At 38.7% G+C, this 27711-nt stretch overlaps 1 protein-coding gene and 1 long non-coding RNA gene across 7 annotated transcripts in view; one reads left to right on the top strand and one right to left on the bottom strand.

Moving 5' to 3' along the window:
• The window catches only part of plch1 (phospholipase C, eta 1), an 81974-nt gene that overhangs the window by 8218 nt on the left and 46045 nt on the right, over positions 1-27711 (top strand). For 4 of the 6 annotated variants that reach the window (XM_046864756.1, XM_046864759.1, XM_046864760.1 and 1 more), the window contains exon 1: positions 13803-13928. The exons of 1 other annotated variant lie outside the window; for it this stretch is intronic. In XM_046864756.1, coding sequence (XP_046720712.1) covers positions 13838-13928 — 91 coding nt within the window. In that variant the 5' untranslated portion in view covers positions 13803-13837. Of the gene's footprint in view, positions 1-7525; positions 8008-13802; positions 13929-27711 lie in introns of those variants that run through there. One more of the 6 variants, XM_046864758.1, reaches the window with a different exon arrangement.
• On the bottom strand, positions 6525-8758 carry LOC124395874. The gene is made up of 3 exons (XR_006927693.1): positions 8466-8758; positions 6684-6821; positions 6525-6583 (listed from the first exon to the last, which is right to left on the bottom strand). It is a non-coding gene; the product is annotated as an uncharacterized LOC124395874 (long non-coding RNA).

Raw genomic sequence — 27711 nt, forward strand, 5'->3', positions numbered from 1 at the left:
AGGAAGCTAGTGTGGCTGTTGAAGAACAGGAGATATGTGGTAGTGATTATTTGTATAGCTGAGTTCTGCACCAACTGTAAGTTGTGTAGGAGGCGATTTATATTTCAGATGTGATAACAAGCTGTCCAGGTGATCTTGTTAATATGTGCTTTAAAAAATAGGGTGGTGTCAAGGATAAGCTCTTAACCTGTGTCAAAGGAGCAATTTGTAAACCGACAATACACAAAGAGAAACTACTGGCCTTTAAAGGATCATTTTTGTGCCCACAAGGAGTATTTCAGTTGTTAAGTTTAAGAAACTTTTTTTTGTACCAAGCTTTTACCTCAGACAAACAGCTAGAAAGAGAAGATGGAGGAAGGTTAGAAGTAGGGTTAGAGGACAGATAAAACCGGTATTGGATTTGGACACGTTTCCAAAAGATACATCCAAGTGGCAATAATTAAATGATAAATAGTAGAGTGGCCCAGAACTGAACCCTGCGGGATACCTGCAGTGATGCTTGAAGATTTAGATTTGAACTGGCCTAACTGAACACAGTTCATACAGAAAGATAAGTTTTAAACTAAGACAAGGAAGTATCTACAATTCCAATGGACTGCAGTCTGTCTAATAAAATATCATATTAGTGTCAAACGATCGAGAAGAGAAGAGTCGAGAAGAGTCGAGAAGAATTAATATAGACAGTCCTGAGTCAGCGTGTATGAGTTCTGTATAAGATTATGCAATATATTTTTTTTTCCTTCTTTCTTTCTTTCTTTCTTTCTTTCTTTCTTTCTTTCTTTCTTTCTTTCTTTCTTTCTTTCTTTTTTCTTTGATTAAAAAAGTCTTCAAAGTAATTTTGAAAAATATACAGTACTTTTAAAATATATATTTATACATTTTTTAATTATAGATTTATTTATTTTTCCACATAAAGGGTATTTAGCTCCCCCATATTATGTATTTATTCTAATTAATTAATTAATTAATTAATTAATTTTTAATTTCTTGTTGGGACATGCTTATTTTACTCTATCATCATTATTCTCACACTTGTGATCAGGTGCTATTTCAAGGGCTTACCCTACTGACGCACATTTTCATCAGATTTTGCATAATTACAAATCACATGATCATATGTGAAATGTATGTTGTTTTTTTCCCCATAAAGGCTCCTTAAAGGCCTAAGAATTCCCTTAAAGTATTTAATGAAATGTAGTTATTAGAAATTTAAAGCTGTTGCACAATGGCCGGAGATAGTCACATGGTCAGAAAATGCAGTTTGTACTAGTGGACACCAGAGGGCACTGTGACATTACAAATAAACTGTGTGGACAAACGCATTAAGACACCTGACTTTTTCAGCCTGATGCGGTTCTTCCTCAAACTGTTAGCCCAAATTTGAAGGCACACGATTGTATAAGATGTCTTTGGATGTTGTACAATTCAAATTTCCTTTAACTTGAACTAGGAATCGCAAACCTGTTCCAGGTGACAATGCCCCTGTGCACAAAGCAAGCTTAAATAGGTTGGAAGATGTGGAAGATGTCAATGATACTATTGTGATAGTTTGTAATCTCACATCTACAGGGACTAGGTAAAAGGAACAGAAAAACACAGAGAGGCTGAACACCAAGCAAGATAAACCTCCGCCAGATTGATATTGAGTGTCAGTTCAGTTCAGTTCTGTGCCTTTGATTAGAAGGATGTGATTTTGAACTCGAAACTACCTCTAAAAAGCCATGATGATGGAACTGGACTGTAATGAATTTAAAGCATTCTGCTACAGAGGTTTAGGTCTATAATATATTGTCTATTTTTGCACTCAAAATGTTCATCGATGAACAAATATCCTGAACAGTGATGAAACCATGATGAATGAATGAGGACTGGTTTCCTTTCGAGTTTGGTTCCTATCAGGGTTTCATTCTTTTTCCTGGTCACAGTCATCTCCAGCTTGCTCATTAAGGATTAAAAAAAATAAAAATACATTAGGTTTTTGGACACCTGGGCATAAGATGCTATGTGCTTTCTGAACATCCCATTACACATTTAATCTCCATTTGTTCTTGGAAAACTCTTCTGGGAAAATGTTTCACTAGATTTTGGTGTGGAGATTTGTGATCATTCAGCCACAAGGGTACTATCAGGTACACAATCAGGTACTAATGTAAGTGAGGTGAGGAGACCCGGGGTGCGGTCAGCATGAAAAATTAATTCCAGAGGTGTTCGATAGCATTTAAAAGCTCTATAGCAGGAGATCTTCACTCTAAACCATGTAAGCCATATCTATATGGAGCTGGCTTTGTGCACAGGGGTATTGTCATGATGGAACAGGTTTGAAGGAAAATATCATGCCACAACATCTGATTGTGTTAATCAACTTTGTGTTAACAGAATGTGTCCACTACTACCGCCCATATAGTGTATAATAAATGATTAGCCAGTAATAAGTAGAAATTTCCTTTTTGAATTTGATTCCTTTAGAAGGTTTGGTCCTCATATCCACTCAGTGGTTCCCCCCACAACTCCAAAACCCAAAAACCCACCCCCACCCCTGGCACGCTCATGAGGGATAAACTTATAGGAACAAAGATATAAAATGTAAAAATGTATGTTTTTAATCTGGTTGTATCTCTAAAGCTGCTTTGGGACAATATGTGCTGTTGAAATGGAATTGAACTGAAATGAAAGCGTGACAGGAGGCTCCTGTTAACAGTGCAGTCAGCTGTCCAAGTCAAAATGCAGTAAGTAATATTGTGTTCTTGCCACATTACAGTCACTAGAATGAAATTTGAGGATGTGAAAAAAAAAATTATACGGACCACCGACATCCAATAAACCCTCCTGTCTATCATGTTGACTGTCAAGTCAGAATAACGTTCCTACTGCACAAGCATCAGAGTGTTTCACTGTACATGCCTGGGGCAATAAACAGAGGGATTTTTTTTCTTCTCTGTCTGTTTATCTGTTTGTCTGTTTCTCTGTCTCTCTATTTCTCTCTGTCTGCTTCTTTCTCTGTCTGTTACTCTCTGTCTGTCTGTCTGTCTGTCTGTCTATCTGCTTCTTTGTCCCTGTTACTCTGTCTATCTGCTTCTCTTTTTCTCTCTGCCTGTCTGTCTGTCTGCTTCTCTGTCTGTCTGTTACTCTCTGTCTGTCTGTCTGCTTCTCTGTCTGTCTATCTGCTTCTCTGTTTGTCTTTTTCCTCTGTCTGTCTGTCTGTCTGTCTGTCTGTCTGTTTCTCTCTGTCTGTCTGTCTGTTTCTATGTTTGTCTGTTTCTCTCTGTCTATTACTCTCTGTCTTTCTGTTTTTATTTTTCTGTCTATTACTGTTGTCTATCTATCTATCTATCTATCTATCTATCTATCTATCTATCTATCTATCTATCTATCTATCTATCTATCTATCTATCTATCTATCTATCTATCTAATCATTGTCAAGTTAAAGTTATATAAAATAATTAGTTTTTTTGTTATTATTATTATTATTATTAGTAACATAACTATTAAAAATTGAATATTGCAGATATAAGACAGGTGAGTAGATAAAATCAGGGAATAGCCCTTTGCCTGTTACTGTAGTTGCACTTTGTCCCCGAGAAAAGCAAACGCAGGCAGAGATTCAGCGAATTTTACAAAATGTTGAAGTGTGACAGGTCATGTGTGATACATGTTTAAATTTCAGTGTCAGCTCGACCATCTAGATCTCTCGGAGGTGTTCCACATGTTTGTTTTACACCCCTGCTCAATTTTGCTCTAATTTAGTCGTTATAGCCTAAAAGCTTTTCCCGTACAGCCTGAGGGAAAGAGAGACGGAGCATGAGCAGGAAAGAAAGATTGACCTGTCTGGAGAAAGGATGTAAGCGTGACAGTTAATTGCTTTGGTATCCTTTCATGCCGTCCCTCAGGCCTTTCTTCTTTCTCTCACTTTTTTCTTCTGGCCATGCTCCATTTCTCTTGTTTTCTTTGCACGGTCCCTGGCGGTCAGGGCTGTCAGAGTTGCTGATGCTCTGTTCCCTTTAGTTAGTGATGGACAGAGAATCAGTGATGGAGGAATCGAAAGAATGATTTGCGTTTGTGGGAGGGAGGGAAAGAGAAAAAAGAGAAAAAAAACGGCCTTAGAATATGTTTGCACACGTGAGTAAAAAAAAATTATAGTGCATATGTGTACTCATAAACTGACAAACGAGAAAAAAAAGACTGTCTACAAGGTTTCTTCAGAACACACACACACACACACACACACACACACACACACACACACACACACATATACACACACACACACACACACACACACACACACACACCTACACACACTGTGTAGCCATAAAAAGAGGCAAGGCCATTAAACGAGACATAACTATGGATGGTGTTCCCTTTCAGGAACGAGACGCTGCGTCGGAACGCTTTGAAAATGCGGCTGCATGGTCTATGCTCTGAATAATGTGTTTAATCAGTCAAAATTGAATGCAGGCTGTCAATTACGGGGTGACGTCACGACCTGGAAGTAAAAAACGCACATGGAGTGAAGCCAGCTTCAGCTTCTGTTTGTTCACGAAGCGCTCTGTGTGAAATTTAATGTTGTTTGTCTGTCTGTCAAAAAAAAAGAAAACCAAGCACAATTTTCGGCCGTGCGTTTCTCCCTGCCCTCATTTTATCATGAGGAGGGATACACACAGCCATTGTGTGGCATGTCTGGGAGTGGAGCACGCTATATCCAGCAACATACATAACCTAGAGACGTTGTCTGTCTGTCTGTCTGTCTGTCTGTCTGTCTGTCTGTCTGTCTGACTGGCTTGAGAAAAGCCTGACCATAAAATATCTCATAAAATATCTATAAAATATAGAGGTTGTATCCTCTCTGTATAAAAAAGAATGCTGAACGTATAAAGGATTAGGATATGGAAAGTCACAGACAAAACTATGTCTTTTTTTTTTTTTTTAAGTGGCTTGTGGATTTATGTAAGCACTAAAATTAGGCCAAGAGAGCGAAAGCGATAGAGAGAAAAAGAGAGAGCGAGACTGAGAAAAACGTCCCTGTGTCCTCGTATACCTTCTTCTGGAAAATGTGAACCTTGTTGTTTTGTGTTTATTTGCTTATTCATATCCAGCGCGGGGAAACACTTTACTGTGTTTAATCCCACAGGGGCTTTATGAAGATCTGTGAGAGCCACGTGTTGGAATTCATTAGAGGAAATGTTTACTGGAATTAAGACTCTGATTATTAGCCTTTGGGAGGAAGGATGCTGAGAAATGACACCACGAATGTGACCATTTTTGATATATCATATTTTATTGATGGTGGTGTCACTTCATATATAAAATGAAATGTCTGGTCAGAGACAATCCTCGATCCTGATCCTCCTGCTAGGATAATCTATAAATAAACCCTATATGTTTTATTTCCCGTATTTCCTTTGGTTTTAATACAGTACGTAGCCAAAAGTATTGACACCTGACTTTTCCAGCCCTATGTAGTTTTGCCCCAAACCCCAAAAGAGGAGGAACACAATTGCATAGGACATCTCTGGATGCGGCTATATTTATTTCCTCACTTGAACTACGACACACAAAGCTGTTCCAGCTTGACGATGCCTCTTTGCGCAAAGTGAGCTCCATGAAGATATGGTTTACATGGGTTGGAGTGGAAGATCTCCTGCTACAGAGATCTGATTTACTAAAGCCCTTGTGGCTGAATGAGCACAAATCTCCATAAATCTAGTGGAACATCTTCCCAGAAATGTGGAGGTACTTATAACAATGAATAAAGACTAAATCTTATAGTCAGGTGTCCACAAACGTTTGTCCATATCGTGATCTCCACGTGTATTTGTATTAAGTGATTGAAACGTATCTCCAAATTTTATACACACCAAATAATTGAAGATGTGTGTGAGTGTATCCCCTGCGTATGCCGCATCTTGGTCTCCATCTTCAGAGCTTTCAAAAAAGCTCTGGTGATCTATTAATGAGCTTTTCCTCTCTACTCCTGCATATTCTCTTTTATGTCCACTGTGTTAATAAGAAAAGAATGTCTTGCCATTTTTCAGGGTTACTGATCATACAGTGCCCCCATTTTGGAGCAGGTTAACCCCTTCTGCTCCCGGGGCACTGTATCATAGTTGACCCTGTGCTCTGTGCTTTCAGTAACGGGATATTAGACAAAAAAAAAAAAGTCACTGTACATCAATGTACACTACGTGGACAAAAGTATTGGAATGTCTGACATTTCCTGCCATATGAAATTTTTCTTCAAACTGTTACCACCAACTTGGAGATGCACAATTGTATTGAACGTCTATGAATGCGGTATAATAAAAGTTTGCATTCACTCGAACTTGGATACCTGAACCTGTTCCAGCATGGCATTGCCCCCGTGCACAACGCCAGCTCCATGAAGATCTGGTTAGGAGTGGAAGATCTCCTGCTATGGAGTTCTGATCTCAACCCTGTTGAACATCTTTGAGAAGAGTGTGAATGCTGACTGCACTCCAAGGCCTCCTCACCTTCTCACCTACATCAGTACCTGATTTTGCAAACACCCTTGTGGATGATGAACACAAATATCCACAAGCACGCTCTGAAATCTAGTGGAACATCCTAGAAGAGTGAAGGGAATTATACGAGCAAATAAATCGGGACTAAATGTGGAATGCGACGCTCAAAAAACAAGAGAGAAGAGATAGACCTCCTGATTTACCTGTCAATCAGGGTGGCTCTGGCCAATAAAATCCATCTGTTAGGTCATGTGTAGGAGAACAAACGCTCTCCTAAAGCAGGTTTGAAGAGATGCCTTTAACTTCTGTGATAATCCTTTACTTCTGGAAATTGCTAATGGCTGAATACAGAAAGCAGAATGACTGTTTGACGCTGGAACAAGATAACACCTTTACGATGCGCTGTTGTGTGAGGAAAACGTGGTTAGTTAAGCTTTTGTAGTGAACAATTCATTCTGGCTGAACTGCAGAACCTCTTACAGGTTTAAAGGTGCAGTTGTGTGCTAATTAGGATCGCAGTGCTGATTTCATAGGTGGCATCACCTGCCATATACAAAGCCTACACATGAAAAGAGGGACGGATATGGATAAAAAGGAGTGGACACAGCATTTGTTTTTGCAGAAAATCCATTTTTTTTATGATGATTGAAGGGAATTGCAAGGCAGCACAGAGGCTCATCAGGTGTCGATGCTGGACCACAACTCAAGGTTTAATCCAGAGCTCGTTTGCATTGGGTTTTCATAGGTTTCCTCCAAGTTTCCTGGTTTTCTTCAACCTCCGCAAAAAGTGGGTGTTAAAAGCTAATGGAGAGCTCTAACCAACCAGGAACCTTTACACATTTTTTTTTTTTTTTATACAACATTAGAAGTTTAAAGAATGAGGAAATGTGGAAGTATTAGAAACCTACACGCTCAAATCTTTCCAGTCGGATATTTCTGCATGTCTGGGTATAGCGCTGATGGATTTTCCAAAGTTTACACTAAAAACAGCAGTAATCTTATAGCGCACAGAAGTCAGAGAGGAGAAGCTGCAGTGAAGCTTCATGCAGATTGTCTCCATGTGCGGCTGCATTCTCCAGGCAAGCGCAGGAGATGTTTGTGGGAAGCTGTGCGTATTATAGATCCTCTGTCACTCCGGTGCTTCCTAACACACACACACACACACACACACACGCGCGCACACACAATCTCACACACACCTCCCCGGGCGCACGGATCACGCAGGACTACTCGTTTCCGTCTCCACGCTCATGGATTGTGATGGAACCAAATGGATCTGAAGCCTCGTTTCTTTTTTACAATTATTGTAGCTCGACCCAGGATTAGTTGGTGTGTATGAATTGAGCGACAGTGTGTGTTGTTGTGTGGAGAGAAAGAGGGCGCACTTTGTTGGGAGAAAGCAGTGGCACCTGTTTTCTTTGGGATGTGATCTTCAGGTTGAGGAGAAAGATGCGCGCTTACATTCACCAGCATTCCCATGCATAATGGCAGAAGCGGAAGTTTTGAGGAATCTCAGTTTCGAAAGGGGTGAGTCAAGCATTTGGAGGGTTTTTTTTCTCTTGGCTTTGTGACTTGTCATCTTTTTGTTGTTGTTTTATTCTCCTGCAAAAGCCTGATGCAACTCTGTGGGATTTGAGTGCAAAAGTTCATTTGCAAACATATTTACTTCTGAATCATTTCAATTCCAAAATAATTGATCATCTAACTCTGTGTACGAGAAAAACTCCTGCACATATTTACACCAACATGTAAACATCTAAAATTACGCACGAGGTTCTGAAGCTTAAGTATTTTCTCAGCTAGAATTTGCTTGTGTGTATGTTTTCTTGTTTTCTGACATGTACAGGTGCTGCACAGGAATGCGCATGTCAGCCAGGTGCTCTTTTCATTTTCCTGCATTGCACATTTGGAGGGTTTTCTAGTCGAACACACCTGAGACAACACAACAACACAACAACACACCAACACAACAACACACCACTAACCTGCACATCAGGACACATTGTTCTCATCAGGAGGTTGAACCCAGACAGTGTTATATATTATACATACATCTTCTCATTTCTTCTCTTCTCTTTTCTTCTCTTTGCCTTATTTTTTCCCTTTCTCCCATTGTCTGTGCTCATCTCTTTTCTCCTTCATCTTCATCTCTTTTCTTCTGTCCATGTTATTCCTTCCTTTAATTTTGGTCATCAGGAGGTCAAATACAGACTGTGTATATACTTCTCTTCTCTTCTCTTCTCTTCTCTTCTCTTCTCTTCTCTTCTCTTCTCTTCTCTTTATTTTCTCTTTATTTCTTCGTTTTCCTTTTCTTCCCTTTTCTTCCCTTTTCTTCCCTTTTCTTCCTTTTCTTCCCTTTTCTTCCCTTCTCTTCTTCTCTTCTCTTTTCTTCTCTTCTCTTTCTTCTCTTTATTTTCTCTTTATTTTCTCTTTATTTCTTCATTTTCCTTTTGTCTCATTTCTTCTCTTCTCTTTTCTTCTCTTCTCTTCTTCTTCTCTTCTCTTTTCTTCTGTCCATGTTATTCCTTCCTTTAATTTTGGTCATCAGGAGGTCAAATACAGACTGTGTATATACTTCTCTTCTCTTTATTTTCTCTTTATTTTCTCTTTATTTCTTCGTTTTCCTTTTCTTCTCTTCTCTTTATTTTCTCTTTATTTCTTCGTTTTCCTTTTCTTCTCTTCTCTTCTCTTCTCTTCTCTTCTCTTCTCTTCTCTTCTCTTCTCTTCTCTTCTCTTTTCTTCTCTTTATTTTCTCTTTATTTTCTCTTTATTTCTTCGTTTTCCTTTTCTTCTCTTCTCTTCTCTTCTCTTCTCTTCTCTTCTCTTCTCTTCTCTTCTCTTCTCTTTATTTTCTCTTTATTTTCTTGTTTTCCCCTTTGGTCTCATTTCTTCACTTTCCTTTGCATTTATTTTTTTTATTTTGCTTTTCTCCTATTGTCTTTTCTTGCCTCAGTTTTTCTTTTCTCTTTCACATTAGGACCTTATACACAGTCTTTATGCAGCGTACAGCCCAACTGTAGTCAATACATTAATATATAATAATAATAATAATAATAATAATAATAATACAGCATTAATAGATGCTTGTTTGTATTTTCTTCACTTTCTCCATCACCAGTCTTTTTGTCCAAAACAAAAGGAATGCATTATTATACATTAAAAGCTCAGACGGTGGCATTTTTGCCTCTAAAGCTTCCTGCTTGTCCATTCTCCAGAAATAAAATAGATTCATCAGTTCACAGGAGCCTAAGTCTCTGCTTAAGGAGATATCACAAGCACTCCGTCCCTCCTCAGGGTGAAGACAAATGGCAAAACCGAACAGCTTTTCTAAGAAACAAACCACCCACCTACCAGGCCGGCTCTCTGACAACATCGCTTTGATGTCATTCCTGCGAGATGGCATTGGGAGCGTGCCCAGAAACACACTCATGGCTCGAACTGCTTCCTGCAGTGACAGCAGTGGAGGTTGAAAACACGGGACCTGCTTGTCCTTGTCTGAGAAGCTTTACAATTGACTTTTGCCAGGGTGCTGTCTCATGTCTCTAATCCTCTGGTACGTGACCAGTCGTCTCAAACTCAAATACACAAGCAAATACACTGCTGCGGAATGAATTAAAACTGCACGTGGGGTTAATTAATTGCACCGGGTACGCAGATTAAATATTCAATTAGTCATGTATGGTATGAATCATGCCACTTCATTAGCATTAATAGCACAAATATATACCATAATTTCAGCAGTACCCAGTGTTCATGGTACTCAGGAAAGGATGTAAAGTAATTCAATCTGATAATTCATCACACGATTTAGTCAATTTGGATTTATTTCCATTATTTAATTCTCTACTTTTTTAGGATCTTGTGACAGGAGCTTTATTTCTTTCGGAAATTCCACAACATTGAATGTTCAGTGATTCCCTTTTTTCTACATAGAGCTTAGATCTTTAACCCTAGACCACTCTTTTCAGCCAGGGATGCCATGGATGGGTATATATTTCATATTGTTTGTAGGTAATATACAGTATATAGCAAGAAGTTTGTCTACACATGACCATATGTGCTTTTTGAACACCAGTTTCCACATTTATTTCCCATTTGCATTTCTTGGAAGATGTTCCACTAGATTTTGGAGAGTACTTGTGGAAAATTTCATTTAGTGACAAGGGTGTTGGTAAAGTCAGGTACTGATGTAGGAGGGGTGAGGAGGCGGCGTTGAAGGAGTTTAATAGAGCTCTATATTTGGAGATTCTCCACTCCAACCCGTATAAAGCATATCTTAAAGGGGCTGGCTTGGTGCACAGGGACATTGTCATGCTGAGACATGTTTTGGTCTCCTCAAGGGAGAAATTAGTACTGCTGCATCCAAAGACGTCCTATATAATTGTGTGCCTTCAACTTTGTGGTAACAATTTGGGAAAGAACCACATATAGCTGGAAAAGTCAGGTGTCCTAATACTTTTGGCAATACGCTGTGCTTTTCTTAATAGGGTTGTGTTCATTTTAGCCATAATTTAGTCTTAAGGTTTTGGTCTGAAATATTTCCTAATATATTCTTAAAATTAAAAATGCAATAGATTCCTACATTCGACTTCTGTTATAAATGATTACATTGCCATTATAGTCGTACTAAAGTTTCTCTCGCTCTCCTTTATGGTATATCGACTACATTAAAATAAAAGCATGCTGCATTTCCACAACCAGATACGGATACCATTAACAGACTTCCAATGAATATAAATCCTAGAAGATAAAACATTTCAACTCCTTTATAGTTTAGCTTTAGTTTTATAGCTCAACTAAATGAACACCGGCCAGAATCTGGAACGAATTCACGCCGTAACTCAGAATTTCAGATCGAACACAAGATCAAAGCCCTCGGTGAAAGCGAATGGATTGGATGCGAATCTTATATGGATTTAAAGCTGTGCTGAGGTTCAAGTAAAGGCTATGGTTCTAATTAGTGCCCGGTTTTTAATTGCATGTGTAAAAAACTTTCACATGAACAAAATAACATGTGCCGAGTTCATGCAAAGAGATGAAGCTCGCACCTCTAGTGTGATTTACACAGACTAAAAAAAAGTCACTTCAGTAACAAAGACAGCATGTGCCAATGATTACAAGCAAAGAACAGGTATTAAACATGCGCAGAAACATAAAAAAAAAAAAAGGTTTATATTAAAATCTCTCAAAATCTCAAAAACATTTAACATGACTGCAGAAAGGTTGGTTTCATATTCATTAGTTGTTGTGTGAACTGTTTACGCCTCTGAGAGCCTGTGAGAAAGCTTTCTTTTGCATTTACTTTGCATTTATTTATTTAGCTCAACAGATAGATCAAATTGAGCACCAAAAGCCGTCGTGAAGCACACATCCGGCAATTAAAACCATCCGTGTGGAAACATCCCAAAAGTTTTGTGTTGATTTTACGTAATTTAAAGCAGCGGCCCCCAACCTTTATTTCGCCACAGACTGGTTTAATGTCGGACAATATTTTAAAGGACCAGCCTTTAAGGTGTGGTGGATAAATACAACAAAATAAAATGATACCACCATAAAAACTGGTATTTTATAAATATAATAATAAACGTGAATCCACTGTGTTGTATTTGTTCATTTTGCTCGCTCGGGGGTTTTAGTTTAGCGGTAATGTATTATGTGTTAGCGGCCGGAGCCCCTTTAAGAAGGTAGCAGATGGAGGTAAGACATGTGACCGAGGCATCATGACCTGCATCAAGAGTGAGTCATAGACAGATGTGGTGGAGAGAATCCAGTAATTTTCCAAAATAAAACATCGTTCAGAATCAGATAATAAATAAAACAGAAATCATGTAAGTTATGTATTCTTTCTGTGCGGCCCGGTACTAATTGACCCACGGACCGGTGCCGGTCTGCAGCCCGGGGGTTTGGACCACTGATGTAAAGCACCATAATTGCTTTAAAACAGTTACAAGAGTATTTTCACGAGCTTCTCTTTTATCTGAAAATGTAAACAGGCTTGTCTTTTTGAGCAATTGGCTCAGTGCAAAGAAAGAGAAACGTGTTTTATCTATGTACTTTTAATTATTTTTCTTTTAGACATGTACGTGCTGGAGAGAAGGGGAATGAAAGTCAGTAGGAGTAAGACAGAGTACATTTGTGTGAATGAGAGGGAGGGCAGTAGAGTGGTGTGGTTGCAGGGAGAAGAGGTGAAGAAGGTGGAGGAGTTCAGGTACCTGGGGTCAACAGTGCAAAGTAATGTAGAGTGTGTTAGAGAAGTGAAGAAAAGAGTGCAGGCAGGGTGGAGTGGGTGGAGAAGAGTGATAGCAGGAGGGATTTCTGATAGAAGAGTATCTGTGAGAGTGAAAGGGAAAGTTTATAGGACTGTGGTGAGACCTGAGATGTTGTATGTGTTACAGACAGTGGCATTGAGTAAAAGACAGGAGGTGGAGCTGGAGGTAGCAGAGCTGTAGATGTTGAGGTTTTTGTTGGGAGTGACGACGATGGACAGGATTAGAAATGAGTTTATTAGAGGGACAGTGCATGTAGGATGTTTTGGAGACATGGTGAGGGAGGCGAGATTGAGATGGTTTGGACATGTGCAGAGGAGGGACATGGGGTATATCAGTAGGAGAATGATGAGTATGGAGCCACCAGGAAGGAGGAAAAGAGGAAGACCAGGGAGGAGGTTTATGGATGTGGTGAGGGAAGACATGCATGTAACTAATTTAAAAGAGGCAGATGTAGAGGACAGAGTAGTACGTAGACGGATGATCCGCTGTGGCGACCCCTAACGAGAGCAGCCGAAAGAAGAAGAAGATAATGACACCTGTGTCTAGTCCTTGTGGCCACTGAGAGCAATTAGCACACACAAGAACCTTATTAGTGATGTTTCCTTCACCTGTTTAGCACATGACCTCATTAATGCCATTCTGTATACGCTTACTGAACTGATTGTTCATTCGAGTCAGGCTCAGACAAAAAACAGGAGCTTGTGTCAGGGAAAAGACAAGACATCCTCCTACGGATATATGCTTTAACACACACTTGACCTCTTTCACATTCTCTCGATCTTATCCCTTTTTTTACTTTGTCCTCCCCTTTAGCAGGATTTCTATTTATTTGCACTAGAGCTTTAGATCCCTGCTCGGCTTGGCTCGCTTCATCCTGAAAGCTTCAAAGGCTCTGCATAAATATTATTTGTGAGTGAGATAGAAGAGTGCAAATGACCAAAGATGTGGACGGTGGGATTATGGGTAAAACGGTGGGTGTGAGCGGCGGGGCAGTCAGACGTGCAGACGGTAGCTCTGGGATGCTGCGCGGGTTCGGTTGCGGTCCTGAGGGCATGGAGCTGTTCTCGGTGACCGCTGAGCGATCGGCAATGGCCAGCGTGGCTTCTTTGCTGGCACGGAGGTTTTATTATGTTGGAGGAAGCATGGCCGTGCCACAAAAGTGCCGTCTGGCTTATCTGGGTGAGTGTACTCATAGTAATTAAAACTTTCTTTTAATACTAACTCACTTAGTCTGCAGTGATTAAAGGGAATGAGTCTGAATTGCTTTGCTTTTTCACTGCCTTCACATACAAGGACGCCTTCCTTGAAACTGTTTCTATAATTTCTTCCAGGATCGTTTTCTTGACAACTGTTGCCAGCCATACACTGTAGCCGTGCTGAACAGATGGCGTTAATTGCAACCATGTGCTGTATAGCGACAAAAAAACATACGGACAAGCCTTGGAGATGTATCAAGAGCATGCACGAGCATCTTATTTACGCGTTGTGATGCGTGTGACGCAGTTCGCACCCTCGTGAGCTTGATGTGTCTTTGGGTTTAATTGAGCAGCACGAAGGAACGTTGGCTAATGAGCGGGAGTGTGATGTGTAATAAGATGGTGAATGGATAATCTGTGTCTCAGAGATGGCAGGAAAGAAAGAGGAAGGAAGAACACGATCGCCCCGCTATCACTCGCTATGTGTTTGGGGTGGAACGAGTCTATCTTTGAGCCTATTTAAAGCTCAGTTTGTTTTTTTCCCCCCTCATTCCTAGTTCATCTGTGTGAGAGGAGATCTTCTGGACTCCTAAGTGCTTGGTTGCTAGACGGTTTGTGTGTTGCTAATGACTCAGAGAGGACCCTTGTATTAGAAATAACTCAGTGCTTGAGTTGATACAGTGAGAGTTTTGCTGTGGCTCAGAATAGCTGTTCAGGGACTATTTCGGTAGATTCTCCGACTCCGTGTTTCTTTGTTCTGCACAAACAACTGAAGGAATTATCGAGAATGGATGTAACTTGAGCTGAAAGGATTCCGAAACCAAAATTTTTTTCTCTCAAAAAGTAGACCTGGAAAGTGGGAACTAATTGGTCAAGATGAGCTTCTGATCAGAAGGTTGTGAGTTCAAATCCCAGCACCACCAAGACTCTCACTGCTGGGCCCTTGAGCAAGACCTAAGACTTCAACTGCTCAGTTGTGTAAATGAAATAAATGTAAGTCACTCTGCATAAGTGTAATAATGTATGCCGTAAAAATGATTTTTTTCCAAGGAAACTGTTCAAGCCAATTTGAAAAGCTCCTGAGCTACCAGTGACCAGTGTCCCTTTCCTCTCTTCGGATCTGCCTGATTCATCCCCATCCCCTACAGCTGGATGGAGATCTCCTAAACTGCAAACCACTCTGTTTAGCTGGAGATGGATCCACATTAACAGACTAAAGAGCCATGAAATTACTGAGCAAAACAAGAACTTTGAGGATGGAATTGGACTGTAATTATTATCAACAGTCTGCTACACTGACTGTAATGAATGGACATTCGGTGCCAGCCAGATGAGGAGGGGTCCCTTTTGAACCTGGTTCCTCTCAAGGTTTCTTCCTCATGCCATCTCAGGGAGTTTTTCCTTCACCACAGTCACCACTGGCTCACTCATTCGATCCAAAACCAACACTTATAAATGGCAAACTTATGCATTTTTTCATAACCTCTTTATCTATATTTATCTCTGTAAAGCAGCTTTGAGACAGTGTTCCTAGTTAAAAGCATTTTCTACAATTAAAAATAAATTCAATTGAATTTGTCACTCCTCAGGATCTTGCGGAATTTGGGAACTTTGGAAATCAGAAACATTAAATTTATGATTACAGGATACGCAAGCAAAGATATTAGCATCAAATTTGCATTTCTCTTTCTGACTGCAATATATGAATATCTACAGCTTGTTTTCTCACCCTCAGCCTTTATAACCCTCAACTTCCTTCATGTAGTCAGTGCTGGAATAATATATCTCCTCTACACACACTTCCTGACATGTCTGTCAGACTCCTTGCAAATCTTGGTGTCTTCTTTTTGACATTTCTGCTGGAAACTGTGCCAAACACAATTTTCTTTTCAATTACTGTAATGAAAACCATAAATCTTGAAGCTTTTTATTAAAACCGGGTTGATTTTGCATTATGCTTTGGTTTCCTGTTTTACATTCGAAAATGAACATTGGAAAATGTTATGAAACCATGTTAAGTGTATCTTCTTGGAGCTAGCTTTGTGTACGAGGCATTGCATCCACAAGTAAAGGACAAATTAAATGCTAAATACACCCTATACAAATGTGTGCTTTCGGATTTGTGGTAGCTTCATACAGCAACCTGATCAAAGATTTATTTTCATTCAAGCTAGCATCCATCTTGATTGTTAGCAAAGGTTAGGATGATTAATCAAAGGTGTGAGCTGAAGTTGTGTGTTTCTGCTTCCTCCCTGTCAGTCAGGTGTCTCTTCATGAATGTTCACAAACAGTAGGATTCAGCATGAGCATGAACAGATATTTAGCTGGCGTGCAGCTTTGGTGCTCTAAAGTCCACCATGCATGTGTGTGTGTGTGTGTGTGTGTGTGTGTGTGTGCATGCACTGTGGTGTGTGTGTGTATGTGTTTGCGTGTCTGTGTGTGTGCACATGCACTTTGCAAATGTGCGTATGCGTGTGTGAGCTTTTGTGTGTATGTGTCTGTTAGTTTGTGTGTGTGTGAGTGTTTGTTAGTGTGTATGTTTGCTACTTTGTGTGTGTGTGTACGTATGTTTGTGTGTGTGTGTATATGTGAGTGTGTGTGTGTCTGTGTGTGTTTACACGCACTGTGCGTATGGACGTGTGAACATGCATGTGAGCAATATGTGTGTTACAGTAGATTGTGTGTGTGTGTGTGCACATGTGAGTGTGTGTCTTTGTCTGTGTGTTAGTTTGTGTGTGTGTGCATATAATTATAGTTGTGTGTATATGAATGTGTGTCTGTGTGTGCACATGTACATATGTGTGTACATGCATGTAACTGTGGGTATGTGTCTGTAGTTTGTGTGTTTATGCATGTGTGTGTATACACGTGAGTGTGTGTGTTAGTTTGTGTTTGTGCATGTGTATGTGTTTGTTAGCTTGTATCTGTTTGTGAGTGTTTGTTTTTCTTGTGTGTCTGTGCGCATATTTATATTAACGTGTGTATATGTATGTCTGTGTGTGCACCTGTACATATGTGTGTACATGCATGTGAGTGTGGGTATGTGTCTGTTAGTTTGTGTGTCTATGCATGTGTGTGTATACACGTGAGTGTGGGTTAGTTTGTGTTTGTGCATGTGTATGTGTTTGTTAGCTTGTGTGTCTGTTTGTGTGTGTGTGTGTGTGTGTGTGTGTGTGTGTGTGTGTGTGTGTGTGTGTGTGTGTGCAGAGCTGTACGCAGGTGTGTGTCTGCATAATGCATGTGCTCTGTTGTGTGTTTCCGCTCTGATGCTTCTGAGGCTCTGCGCTTTGTTGATTTGGGCTTCACAGAGAATCTTCACAAGGCAATTATTCAGTGATTGATATTATCCTGTAAGACTCCTTAGAGAACGCTTTCATCTGTCATCCCTCCTTTTTATCCTCCCTCCCTCCCTCTCTCTCTTTCTCTCTCTCTCTGTCTTTTTCTTTTGATGCTCAACTGTCTTTCTGTCTCACTCTCTTACTGTCTCTTATTCTGTCTCTCTCTTTCTCGGCCTGTCTCTTCTGCATTAAAAATATGTCTCTCTTTCTTTTTGTCTCCCTCTTACTGTCTCTTATTCTGTCTCCATTTGTCTCTCTCTCACTTCTCTCTAACTTCTGTCTCACTTTTACTGTCTCAGTCTGTCATCCTTGTCTTCCTCCCTCATACTCTTTCTGTTTTTCTTTCATTACTTTCTCTGTTTCTTCATCTTAGTTTCTCTCTCTTTTACAATTCACACTTTCTTTAAAAGTGTCTCTGTCTTTCTGACTTTTTGTTTCTTTTAGTCAACCCCCTTTTGTCTCTCTTTCATAGACCCTGTCCCACTTTCTTTCTTTCTTTCTTTCTTTCTTTCTTTCTTTCTTTCTTTCTTTCTTTCTTTCTTTCTTTCTTTCTTTCTTTCTTTCTTCTTTCTTTCTTTCTTTCTTTCTTTCTTTCTTTCTTTCTTTCTTTCTTTCTTTCTTCCCTATCACTCCTATAATTTTCTTGCTAATCTCTCTCTCTCTTTCTTTACCCCACTATCTCATTGACTCTCTTTATTTTTCTTACTCTTTCTCTCTTCTTTACTGCACCTTGTCCACGTCTTCACCTTCTCTCTTAGCATTTCTCTTAAAAACTCTACATTCCCAATGGGGAAAAAAGAAGAAACATAAAAAATTACAAAGGCTCCAAATTTTGTATTTACTTATTATTATTATCAATGCCCTTTTTTCGTCTTGATTCATGGAGATAAAATTCCCACATTGAATTTATACTGGTATACTGGTTATTTTTCTCTTCACTCAGCTGGAGTTTTTGCCGTATGAAGGAAAATTGACTTTTCACAATTAACTCGAGTTTCAATTAAATATACTGTAACAGAAAATAAATACATTTTATAGAAAAGGACACGTGATCTATAACCTGTACTTATGTTTAACACCATTATAAATCAGCCAAAAGACGACCTCCTGATTTATTTTCCTGCCAACAGCGAACGCAGCGGTTACGGGGTTAGCACAGCTGGAACCGAGTGCAGAAAATCTCATAAAATCTGACTGACTGACAGCACCACATGTACAGGAAACCATGAGATTATAAAGATTATGACCTTTAGAGACCTTTACCCCACCAAGCTCACACACAGAGAGACGAATCAACAATGAGGCCCTGATTTACTAAGTTCACTCATCATGAAAATGCTAATCTGTTAGGGGTAAAGTAGGGTTAGAAAACATTATAAAGAATATCTACAATATGGATGTATTGTATATAAATTTGAGTCACATCAAGGGATGAAAATCAAAAGCTATGTAAGGCTACTATTTGAATGCATTATGTGTGAATGTAAAACAAATGTCTTATTTCTGGAGAAATGTTCTAATTTATTTTTAGACAATGTCAATTTATCAATTAGTACATATAGTATAAGACTTACTATGCCTTATAATAGTGTATTATTACTTAGATTTGTTAGCATTTTGTACCAGATACCACATTTCTTATCTTATAATGTATATTATACAGTACTTTGTTCGTTTATTATACATTGGACCTCCTGGAGTGTTTAAAGACTCTGGCATGGAGAAGCTGGTGTTATTTTATGAGCTATTTTATGAGTTGCTCAGTAGCTCCTAGTTTTATAACCATAATGACTGTATAAGTCTGTGGAAAGAACATTACTTATAATCTTATACTCCAGTACTCATGTTAGTTCTCACTCTCCAGTGTTCTGTATTGTTTAAAGACTATAATCACACTCTTGATGTCACCCAGATGAGGATGGGTTCCCCTTTTGAGTCTGGTTCCTCTCAAGGTTTCTTCCTCATAACATCTAAGGGAGTTTTTGCCACAGTCACGGCTGCTCATCAGGGATAAATACACACCATGCACCTTGACTGTTGATTTCTATAAAGCTGCTTTGAGACAATGTCTGTTGTGAAAAGCGCTATAGAAATATACTTGACTTGACTTGACTTGACTTCGGTATAGATTTGGTAGATTTGTCTTCTAGCCGAAATAGATTTCTGCGAATTTAATAGCCACCCTTCAGTGTTTTTAATGTACACATGCGAGTCACTGTTCCAGATTATTTAGACTGCACTGTAATATATAAATCACACTATATATTCTATTTGAATGTACACCACTATGTAGTTCTATGCAGTTATGATCATTTTTGTAGACGCCCCCTTAACCAGTTTTTTTTTTACAAGGAGTCTAAGATGTATGATACCATCTGATTAAAACACTGTCAGGAGACAAAGAATGATTAGAAATCATGTCTTTTAATTTAAGGACCACTGGAAGAGGTCTTGTTAGATGTTGTTTGAAAACTGCTGATGACTCAGCAGTTTGGTATCAAATGGAAATTTGTTCTAGCTCCTTGGTGGTGCAGAGAAGAGTCTATAAGCATGTCTTCCTGGATGGCTGACAAACATGAGAAAATTGGGTAATGTGAAAGTTCAGAGGTATATACAGAAATCATGTGACACTGACAGGTGTAGGTGCAGTGACTGATGGGAACCGTAGTCCAAATATCTCCTGTTGGTACATCAGCTTTCACTTTTTATTGCTTGTATTTCAGTTGTTAACAGTAAACACCTCTAGCTTATATTGTATATACTAAATACACACCAAAAGTGTTGCTCTATAAAAAATTAAGATAATTTGTTCAATTCGTTGACTTCTAAATCAGCATGCTTGGCAAGTCTATCTTTTCACTTTCTCAATTTCTGAGACCTCTCAATAATGGAGAAATCAATCATTTCCTCTAGAGACTTGGGCTTTAGTGGAATCCTCTTCCCCAGGGTCTTGTATCTCTTTGCAGCCGGATGAATGCTTTGCCTCCCCTGTTCCACTCCCTCCTGATCCGGGTAGCAGTCCCGCTGTGGCCCAAGCAGCAATCAGCCATGAAGGTTTTCTCAACAGTATGCTAATTAGGATTAAATGAACTGTAGAGGAACTGGCTAACAATGAGATTAGGAATGAAAGCAAAGAGGAAAGAAAACCCAGAGCATTCAGACAAGACAGAAAAAAGGAGAATTATTAAGCTGTGGTGCTGTTTTCAGGCTACTTTTATTGCTCTTAAAGCATTCAAGATCTCTTTTAAAACTGTTATGTCTGTATACTATATATCTAGATGGAAACCAGTTGGGATTAGCTTGCATGCTACAGTTAGGACTTCCTAACAAATCTCTTCACAAAATCCAGCGACATGTTGGACAAGTCCGGGCACCATAGGCGAAATGGTGTGTGTAGAGTATAGTATCAAATCAAAGCAAATCAAATTTTATTTGTCACATACACATACATACAGAGTACGACATGCAGTGAAATGCTTTATAGGACTGACCGGCATGAGGGAATAGGGTGGGGGTAAGAAATAAAACAAGGGAAAAAGAAGGCAGATAAATAAAACCAATAAACTATGTAAAATATAAAATATATAAAGATAAAGATCATGTAAAGACTTACATGACTTTCCTAGCACTCTTGTGGCTGATTTAGGTTATTATAACAGCAAATTGATACTATATATATATATATATATATATATATATATATATATATATATATATATATATATATATAGGAAAAATAGGAGAATTGTATATACAGGGTATGCTTATGATACAGGGTATGCAGGGTATGCTTATGATACAGGGTATGCTTATGACACAGGTATGCTTATGATACAGGGTATGCTTATGTAGTATAGTATAGTATAGTATAGTATAGTATAGTATAGTATTCAGTATTGCTCCTGGCTGGCTCACCACAGAGTTAGATGTCTAGCTATCTAGCGATCAATATTTTATTATTAAGCTGTTTCTATTTCTCACTCTGGACTGACTCATTACACTATTAAATTGTGATTTTATTGTTCATGCTGGCTCATAAACCTATCATAGTATTATTTAGAAAAGTTATACATATGGGCTTTATGTATTACATTGAATCCATTAAAAAATTGTGCTGAAAATTGCAATTATTCAATAAATGACATAGGAAGTGATTTGTGCTTGCAATTGTGCTTGTTTTATCAGCTATTGTAAATAATAAAAAATCTGCCGTAGGTGCAACATTTGTGCACTTAGTTTTGGATAGTGTGATTATTTAAAAATGAGCTTTTTTCCCTAACTTTTTGGGGAATAAAAAAGTAAGTGAAAGCATAAAAATAACAGTTAAGAGTTTGGTTAAAGCCAAAGGTTTACATATATCTAGGCTAAATATATTTAATGCCAGTTTTTTACAGCGCCACACATCTTATGTTACCATACATTTCCTTTCAGCAAATTTGTTAGTGCATTTACTTCATTTTATTCAGAATTAATTTTAAAAGAATTGATGTAACTGACTGATTTAATTCAGCTATAATTCATTATAACTTTAATTTGGCGAATACCAGTTCCAGTGGGTCAAGCGTTTAGATACACCCAGTTCACTGTCTCTTTAAACAGTCTGTAAGATCACAGAAACAAATGCAGTGACTTTTAAAAGCTTCACTGGCCAATGATCATTGTGCACAAGTGGCAGTGTTTAAAGCCAGTGGCCTTTTGGCATTAATAACATAAAAAAACAACAACAAGCAACTCCATAAATACTCCTTAGGTTAGGTTCCACAAGCATATGTATGCATAATATTGGGACTACACAGATATAAAACCATTCTTAGAAGAGACACAAATATTCAGAAAGGTTTTAATAAACCACTATGTTAACAAAAGTACTGGCACAAGAATTTTAGCAATCAGATAACATACATTTACACATGCATAATGAAAATGTTCATCTTCATGGTCTTGAGAGGCTGTTGTGCCAGGAAGAAGCCCAGCCGAACACAGTTTGCAGGTGATCTTCAGCATTTTTTCTAGTAATGTTCAAATATGATTTACAACAATTCTGGTAAAGTACATTGGTACAAGCTTGTGGACGGTGACTGCATGTGTTTTATTCGAGTTAAACAATTCAAATAAAATGCTACTTAAAACTTTGGACCCACTGAAACTCTGCTAAATAATGTATTACTGAAATCAATGGTGCTTAGGTGTTATTTTTACTTGTGACATAGGAAGGTCATAAGTCCACCAAATGGCTTTGCCATTGATCAAAGCCTTTACTCAGTTGTGTTAATAAGATAAGAGTAAGTTGCTCTGAATAAGGGAGTCTTCCAAATAGTGATAGATTCTTCATTTATCCCAATGAGAAATTAACAAATGCCATAAATGTAAATGTAACAGTGAAATTCTTACTTAACATATCCCTGAGCTGGGGTGAGAGGGCAGAGTCAGCCATTATACAGCACCCCTGGAGCACAATGGGTTAAACACCTTGTTTAAGGGCCCAAGAGTGGCAGCTTGGCGATACTGAGGCTTAAACCCCATGATCTTCCGATCTGTATTCCAGAGCCTTGTCGCTGGTTATTAAGTTGAAATGTTCTTTTATGGAGCCAGTGTTTTCCAACATTTTTTTGAGCTACGGCAAATTTTTTTTTTTTACATTAAAAAGCATCCTACAGCACACCACCACCCAAACATTTTACAAAACGACACACTGTAGACTCGCACACTATATATAATGACAATGGAATATCTCAATTTGTATATACTCACTCAGTGTGAAATGTAAGCCTGCAAAGATGCACAAAAAGCTGATATCCTAGCAGGAATTGAGGAAAGGAGCACACAAGTTCTTTCTCGACAGCTCTCAGTCTCTCTCTCTGGTTTTAGTTTTTATATCAGTCATGCTTGAAAAGCTCATCTCCCATAGATATGTTGTGGAAAATAGGAGCAATGTTGAAGTAGTTCTGTTTGGCAGAATGGGGTACTCAAAAAGTTTTTGACAGTATTCAAACAAAAAACATCCAAAGTTAGATCAGCAAAGCTTAGCTTCAAAAGATGAGCTTCTCTCAGTTCAGGTCCTTTTTTTCAGTTATTTATCCATTGCTGTCTGTCATGCATATTATTATTAATTATATTGTCATAAATTAACAAAGTCATTATTGTGCTACTTTCTTCCACTTATTAATGTGGAGGAGTATTTTCATTACTCTAGAAATAGAATTTTTTATAAAGTAAAGGATCTGTTTGCAGGCACCTCTTTCCAGGGAGGTGTGTTTTTGCCTCAGTGGACTCTAAATTGGAAGGTCACAAGTACGAAACCCAGCACCACCAAGCTGCCACTGCTGGGACCCTTGAGCAAGGCCCCAAACTCTAAACTGCTTGGTTGTAACTTGCTCTGAATAAGGAAATCTGTAAATAAATTTTAATTTAACATTTGATTGTTACACTTGTTTAAATGAAGATGATTATTTTTTTTACTTACAGTCATGATGCTTCTTTTAGCAGTAGTTTATTAGCATTGGAATTATAAAGAAACAATAAAACTCCACCTTCCCCTTTCTCAAAGGAGCCCAAGACTGCCCATTAAGGCCTGGCAGTAAATAAGTGCAATCCTTTTAAAAATTTTTATTGTTTGTTGCATACGGATGCTATTAAAATAGAGATATAGAACAAGACAACACTCCCACTTTCACTCGCTGTTCTCTACAAACTGGGCTTTAATCCACAATCGGATTGGCACAGACAAGCTCGTGAAAGACAATACTTCTAACACACACTCATGCTAATTCATCCTGTCCATTTTTCTCTCTTTGGTCCACTCTTTTTAATGAACTGACATGTCATTAACACTGCCTTAACATTAGGTGTGTTTTTTAATAGCATTCATTGCAGAATTTTGATTTAATCCTATTTGAGGAAAGCACAGAATCACAGGGCTTTTTAGAGACAAATGGTTACTAAAGAGGAATGAATAAATACGTATCAAACTATCCCTGTGAGCTGTTGCTAAAATACGGAGAGTAATCTGGTGTGAACGTATTGGTAGAATATGCTGGTAGAACATTTTCCTCTCTTTCTCATACACAGTCATTAGTATGTTTTTGCTCCTGTGCCATAAATCTCTTTAGTACTTGTTCTCTTGCTGTTTGTGCTTGTGACTATTTGTCTTTTCCTGTGTCTCAGTGTCTTTCACTTCACTTGGTTTATTTGCCTGCATGTTTACACTGATGTGGAGTGGCTGGGTGACAATGTAGCTGTCTATTGCCATTAAAGCTTGCTGAAGGTCCAGTGGATGTACCAGTTTAGGCCTGGAGGAATATATAATTGTGTGTGTGTGGTGTGTGTGTGTGTACATATATATATATATATATATATATATATATATATATATATATATATATAGTATCAATTTGCTGTTATAATAACCTAAATCAGCCACAAGAGTGCTAGGAAAGTCATGTAAGTCAGTGTGTTGAATTATTGAATTATTTTATTATCTCAAAACAGATGATCTTCAACTCCAACCCATGGAAAGCAGATCTTCATGAAGCTGACCTTGTGCACAGGGTCATTTTCATGCTGGAACATGTTTGAGTCTCCTACTTGAAGTGAAATGGAAATTTCATGCATCCAAAGATTCATTGATTGATTGTTCATTACAATCAATCAATCAATCAATCAATCAATCAATCAATCAATCAATCAATCAATCAATCCATCAGTCTGTCTGTCTGTCTTTCTCTCTCTGTCTGTCTGTCTGTCTGTCTGTCTGTCTGTCTGTCTGTCTGTCTGTATCTGTCTGTCTGTCTGCCTGTCTGTCTGTCTGTCTTTCTCTCTCTCTGTCTATCTGTCTAGACTATTTATACTGTATATAGACTGTTTTTTTTACCCTGATTAAGAGTGAAAAAGTGTGTGTGCGTGTGTTTGTTGTATTTGAAGTCTTTGGATTACTTCAGGCTTGTTTTCACAGCCACTGTGGGCTGCTGGGAGGAAAAGACTCTTAAGTGTTGACGAGCAAATCTTCTCTCGCCTCCAGCAAAAGATTTTGAGCTTCCACTTTTGTAACGATTCATATGAGAATATCTGTGTGTGTGTGTGTGTGTGTGTGTGTGTGTGTGTGTGTGTGTGTGTATGTGTGTGTGTGTGTGTGTGTGTGTGTGTGTGAGTGTGTGTGTGTGTGTGTGTGTGTGTTTGGGTGTAAATAATTGCCTTTCATTCCTCTCTAACGCTTACTTACAATAATTCAACTCACGTTCCTGTTTATGCACATCTCAATACAAGGCATTTAGACGTGCCTGGTTTTAATGTATTACCTTTAAAGATGCCTGATTAAAAAAAAGAACCAAAAATATTTTATAACATGACTCTTCACACATTCTCTGGGCAAATATGAGCATTTTATAAAATGAACCCTAAACACAACACCCAATATTAAAGCATAATATGTTCACTATGGTGTGGTGGTGGTGGTGGTGGTAGCTTATTGGACCTTGGATCAGAAGGTCAGGAGCTCGAATCCTAGCACTACCAAGCTTGCACTGCTGGGTCCTTGAGCCCTGTAATGCTCAGTTGTAAGTCACTCTGAATAAGGGCATCACTCGATCCTATAACAGTAATAGCAAAAGCGATGTAAAGTATATGAGTAAATGTACTGCGTTAGTGGACTTAAGTAATTTTTGGGCTATTTTCTAGTTTTCACTTTCACTAACGTGTGTCTTGGTGTTGAGGACTAGTGTATCGTACAATATGATTCGAATACTCAAGTACTGTTCAAATCAGATACACGAAGACTTTTACCTAAATAATACTAAAATTGGTGACTTTTAACCTAGTAATGTTTTGCAGAAAGGGATCTTTTTTTCTTTCTCACGTATGATTTTCAGGTACTGAACATCTCTACATGGCAACTCATCTGACATTCAATTGGATCATAAATTTAGCCGTGAAAGACGCAGTATGAGGCAAGATCCAGCACCAAATTCCGGAGTGATGCTAAGAGAGAATCTAAAATAATCAATAATTTGTAGTCATCTAACTATGATTTGATTATTTCCATTCACATTTCTGACATTCAGCAAAGGTCCTTATTCAGAGCAACGTACAAAAGTACTTTAAAGCCTCTATCAATGGAAAAAATCAATATTGGTTCACAAGATGGCAGACTTAAAAAACCATCAGCTCTGTAAAACATTTTTCTTAATTAAATATATACACTGATCAGGCGTTATGACTTAGTAACATTCTGAGCAGTAAAGTGAAGAAAACTGATGATCTCTGCATCATGGCTCCTGTGAGTGGGTGGATTTATTTATTAGGCAGCAAGTGAACATTTTGTCCTCAAAGATGATGTTAGAAGCAGGAAAAATAGGCATAAGGATTTGAGCGAGTTTGACAAATTGTGACGTCTAGACGACCGTGTCAGAGCATCTCCAAAACTGCAGCTCTTGTGGGATGTTCCTGGTCCGCAGTGGTCAGAATCAAAAGTGCCCAAGGAAAGAACAGTGGTGAACTGGCGACAGGGTCGTAGGCGGCCGAGACTCAAGGATGTGTGTGGTCTGATCCAGCAGATGAGCTCCTGTAGCTCAAATTGCTGAAGAAGTTGTTAATGTTTGACGGGTCAGAACTGTTTTGACAGCAAAAAGGGGACCAACACAATATTAGGCAGGTGGTCAAAATGTTATGCCTTAGTCAGCTAAAACGCTTGTCTTTGCAGATTTGCCGTATTATTATTCCACGTGATACACAAGATTTAATTTAAATACGAAAAGCAGCATCTTATTATTATTATTATTACTACAATTACAATAATTATTATTATTAATAATTACACATGGTAAAGACAGTGTGAAACAGAGCCTGGAACTCGGAAGCTGTGAAGCAGCAATGCTACCTGCTTGTTTGGCATCCTTACTTAATTTATGGGGGAATTTGCTTACTTTCTCTGCTTTATCTCTTACTCACACATCTCTGGATTTCTGGGTAGACGTACACAGTCAGCTTGTCAGATCGTCTTTTATATCAGTGCTGTTGTTCTTCTGAGTACAAGACTTCAGAGCAACCATGCTGTGAGCGAAGTCGGTCTGAGAAACAGCATAGACAAGCATTACTCACTCAGTACTCTCTTTCTCAATTTCTATCTCTCTCGTCCTGCATCTGCTGCCCTCTACAATCTATCTTCACAGAGAAGCAGAGTTTATTTACTTTTTGAAGCTGGAAGAGCTACCAGTCCTTGTGAAGCTAAATTTGAGTTCGGCTCCCGCTAGATGCCTCATTACGCACTGTTATGGTTGCAGGCGAATTCTGCAGCATTGCATCAGTGGAGGTCTCCCTGGATATCTGTGCTCGTCTTTCCATTTCTGGAATCTGGTGTGTTATTCTGTCAGCTTTGTGTTCGTTCCACCGTCCCATCCATAATTACCTCCACCCTGTACATGACACACTGTTCTC

Source organism: Silurus meridionalis, chromosome 13, assembly GCF_014805685.1.
Source record: "Silurus meridionalis isolate SWU-2019-XX chromosome 13, ASM1480568v1, whole genome shotgun sequence".
NCBI classification, from domain to species: Eukaryota; Metazoa; Chordata; class Actinopteri; order Siluriformes; family Siluridae; genus Silurus; species Silurus meridionalis.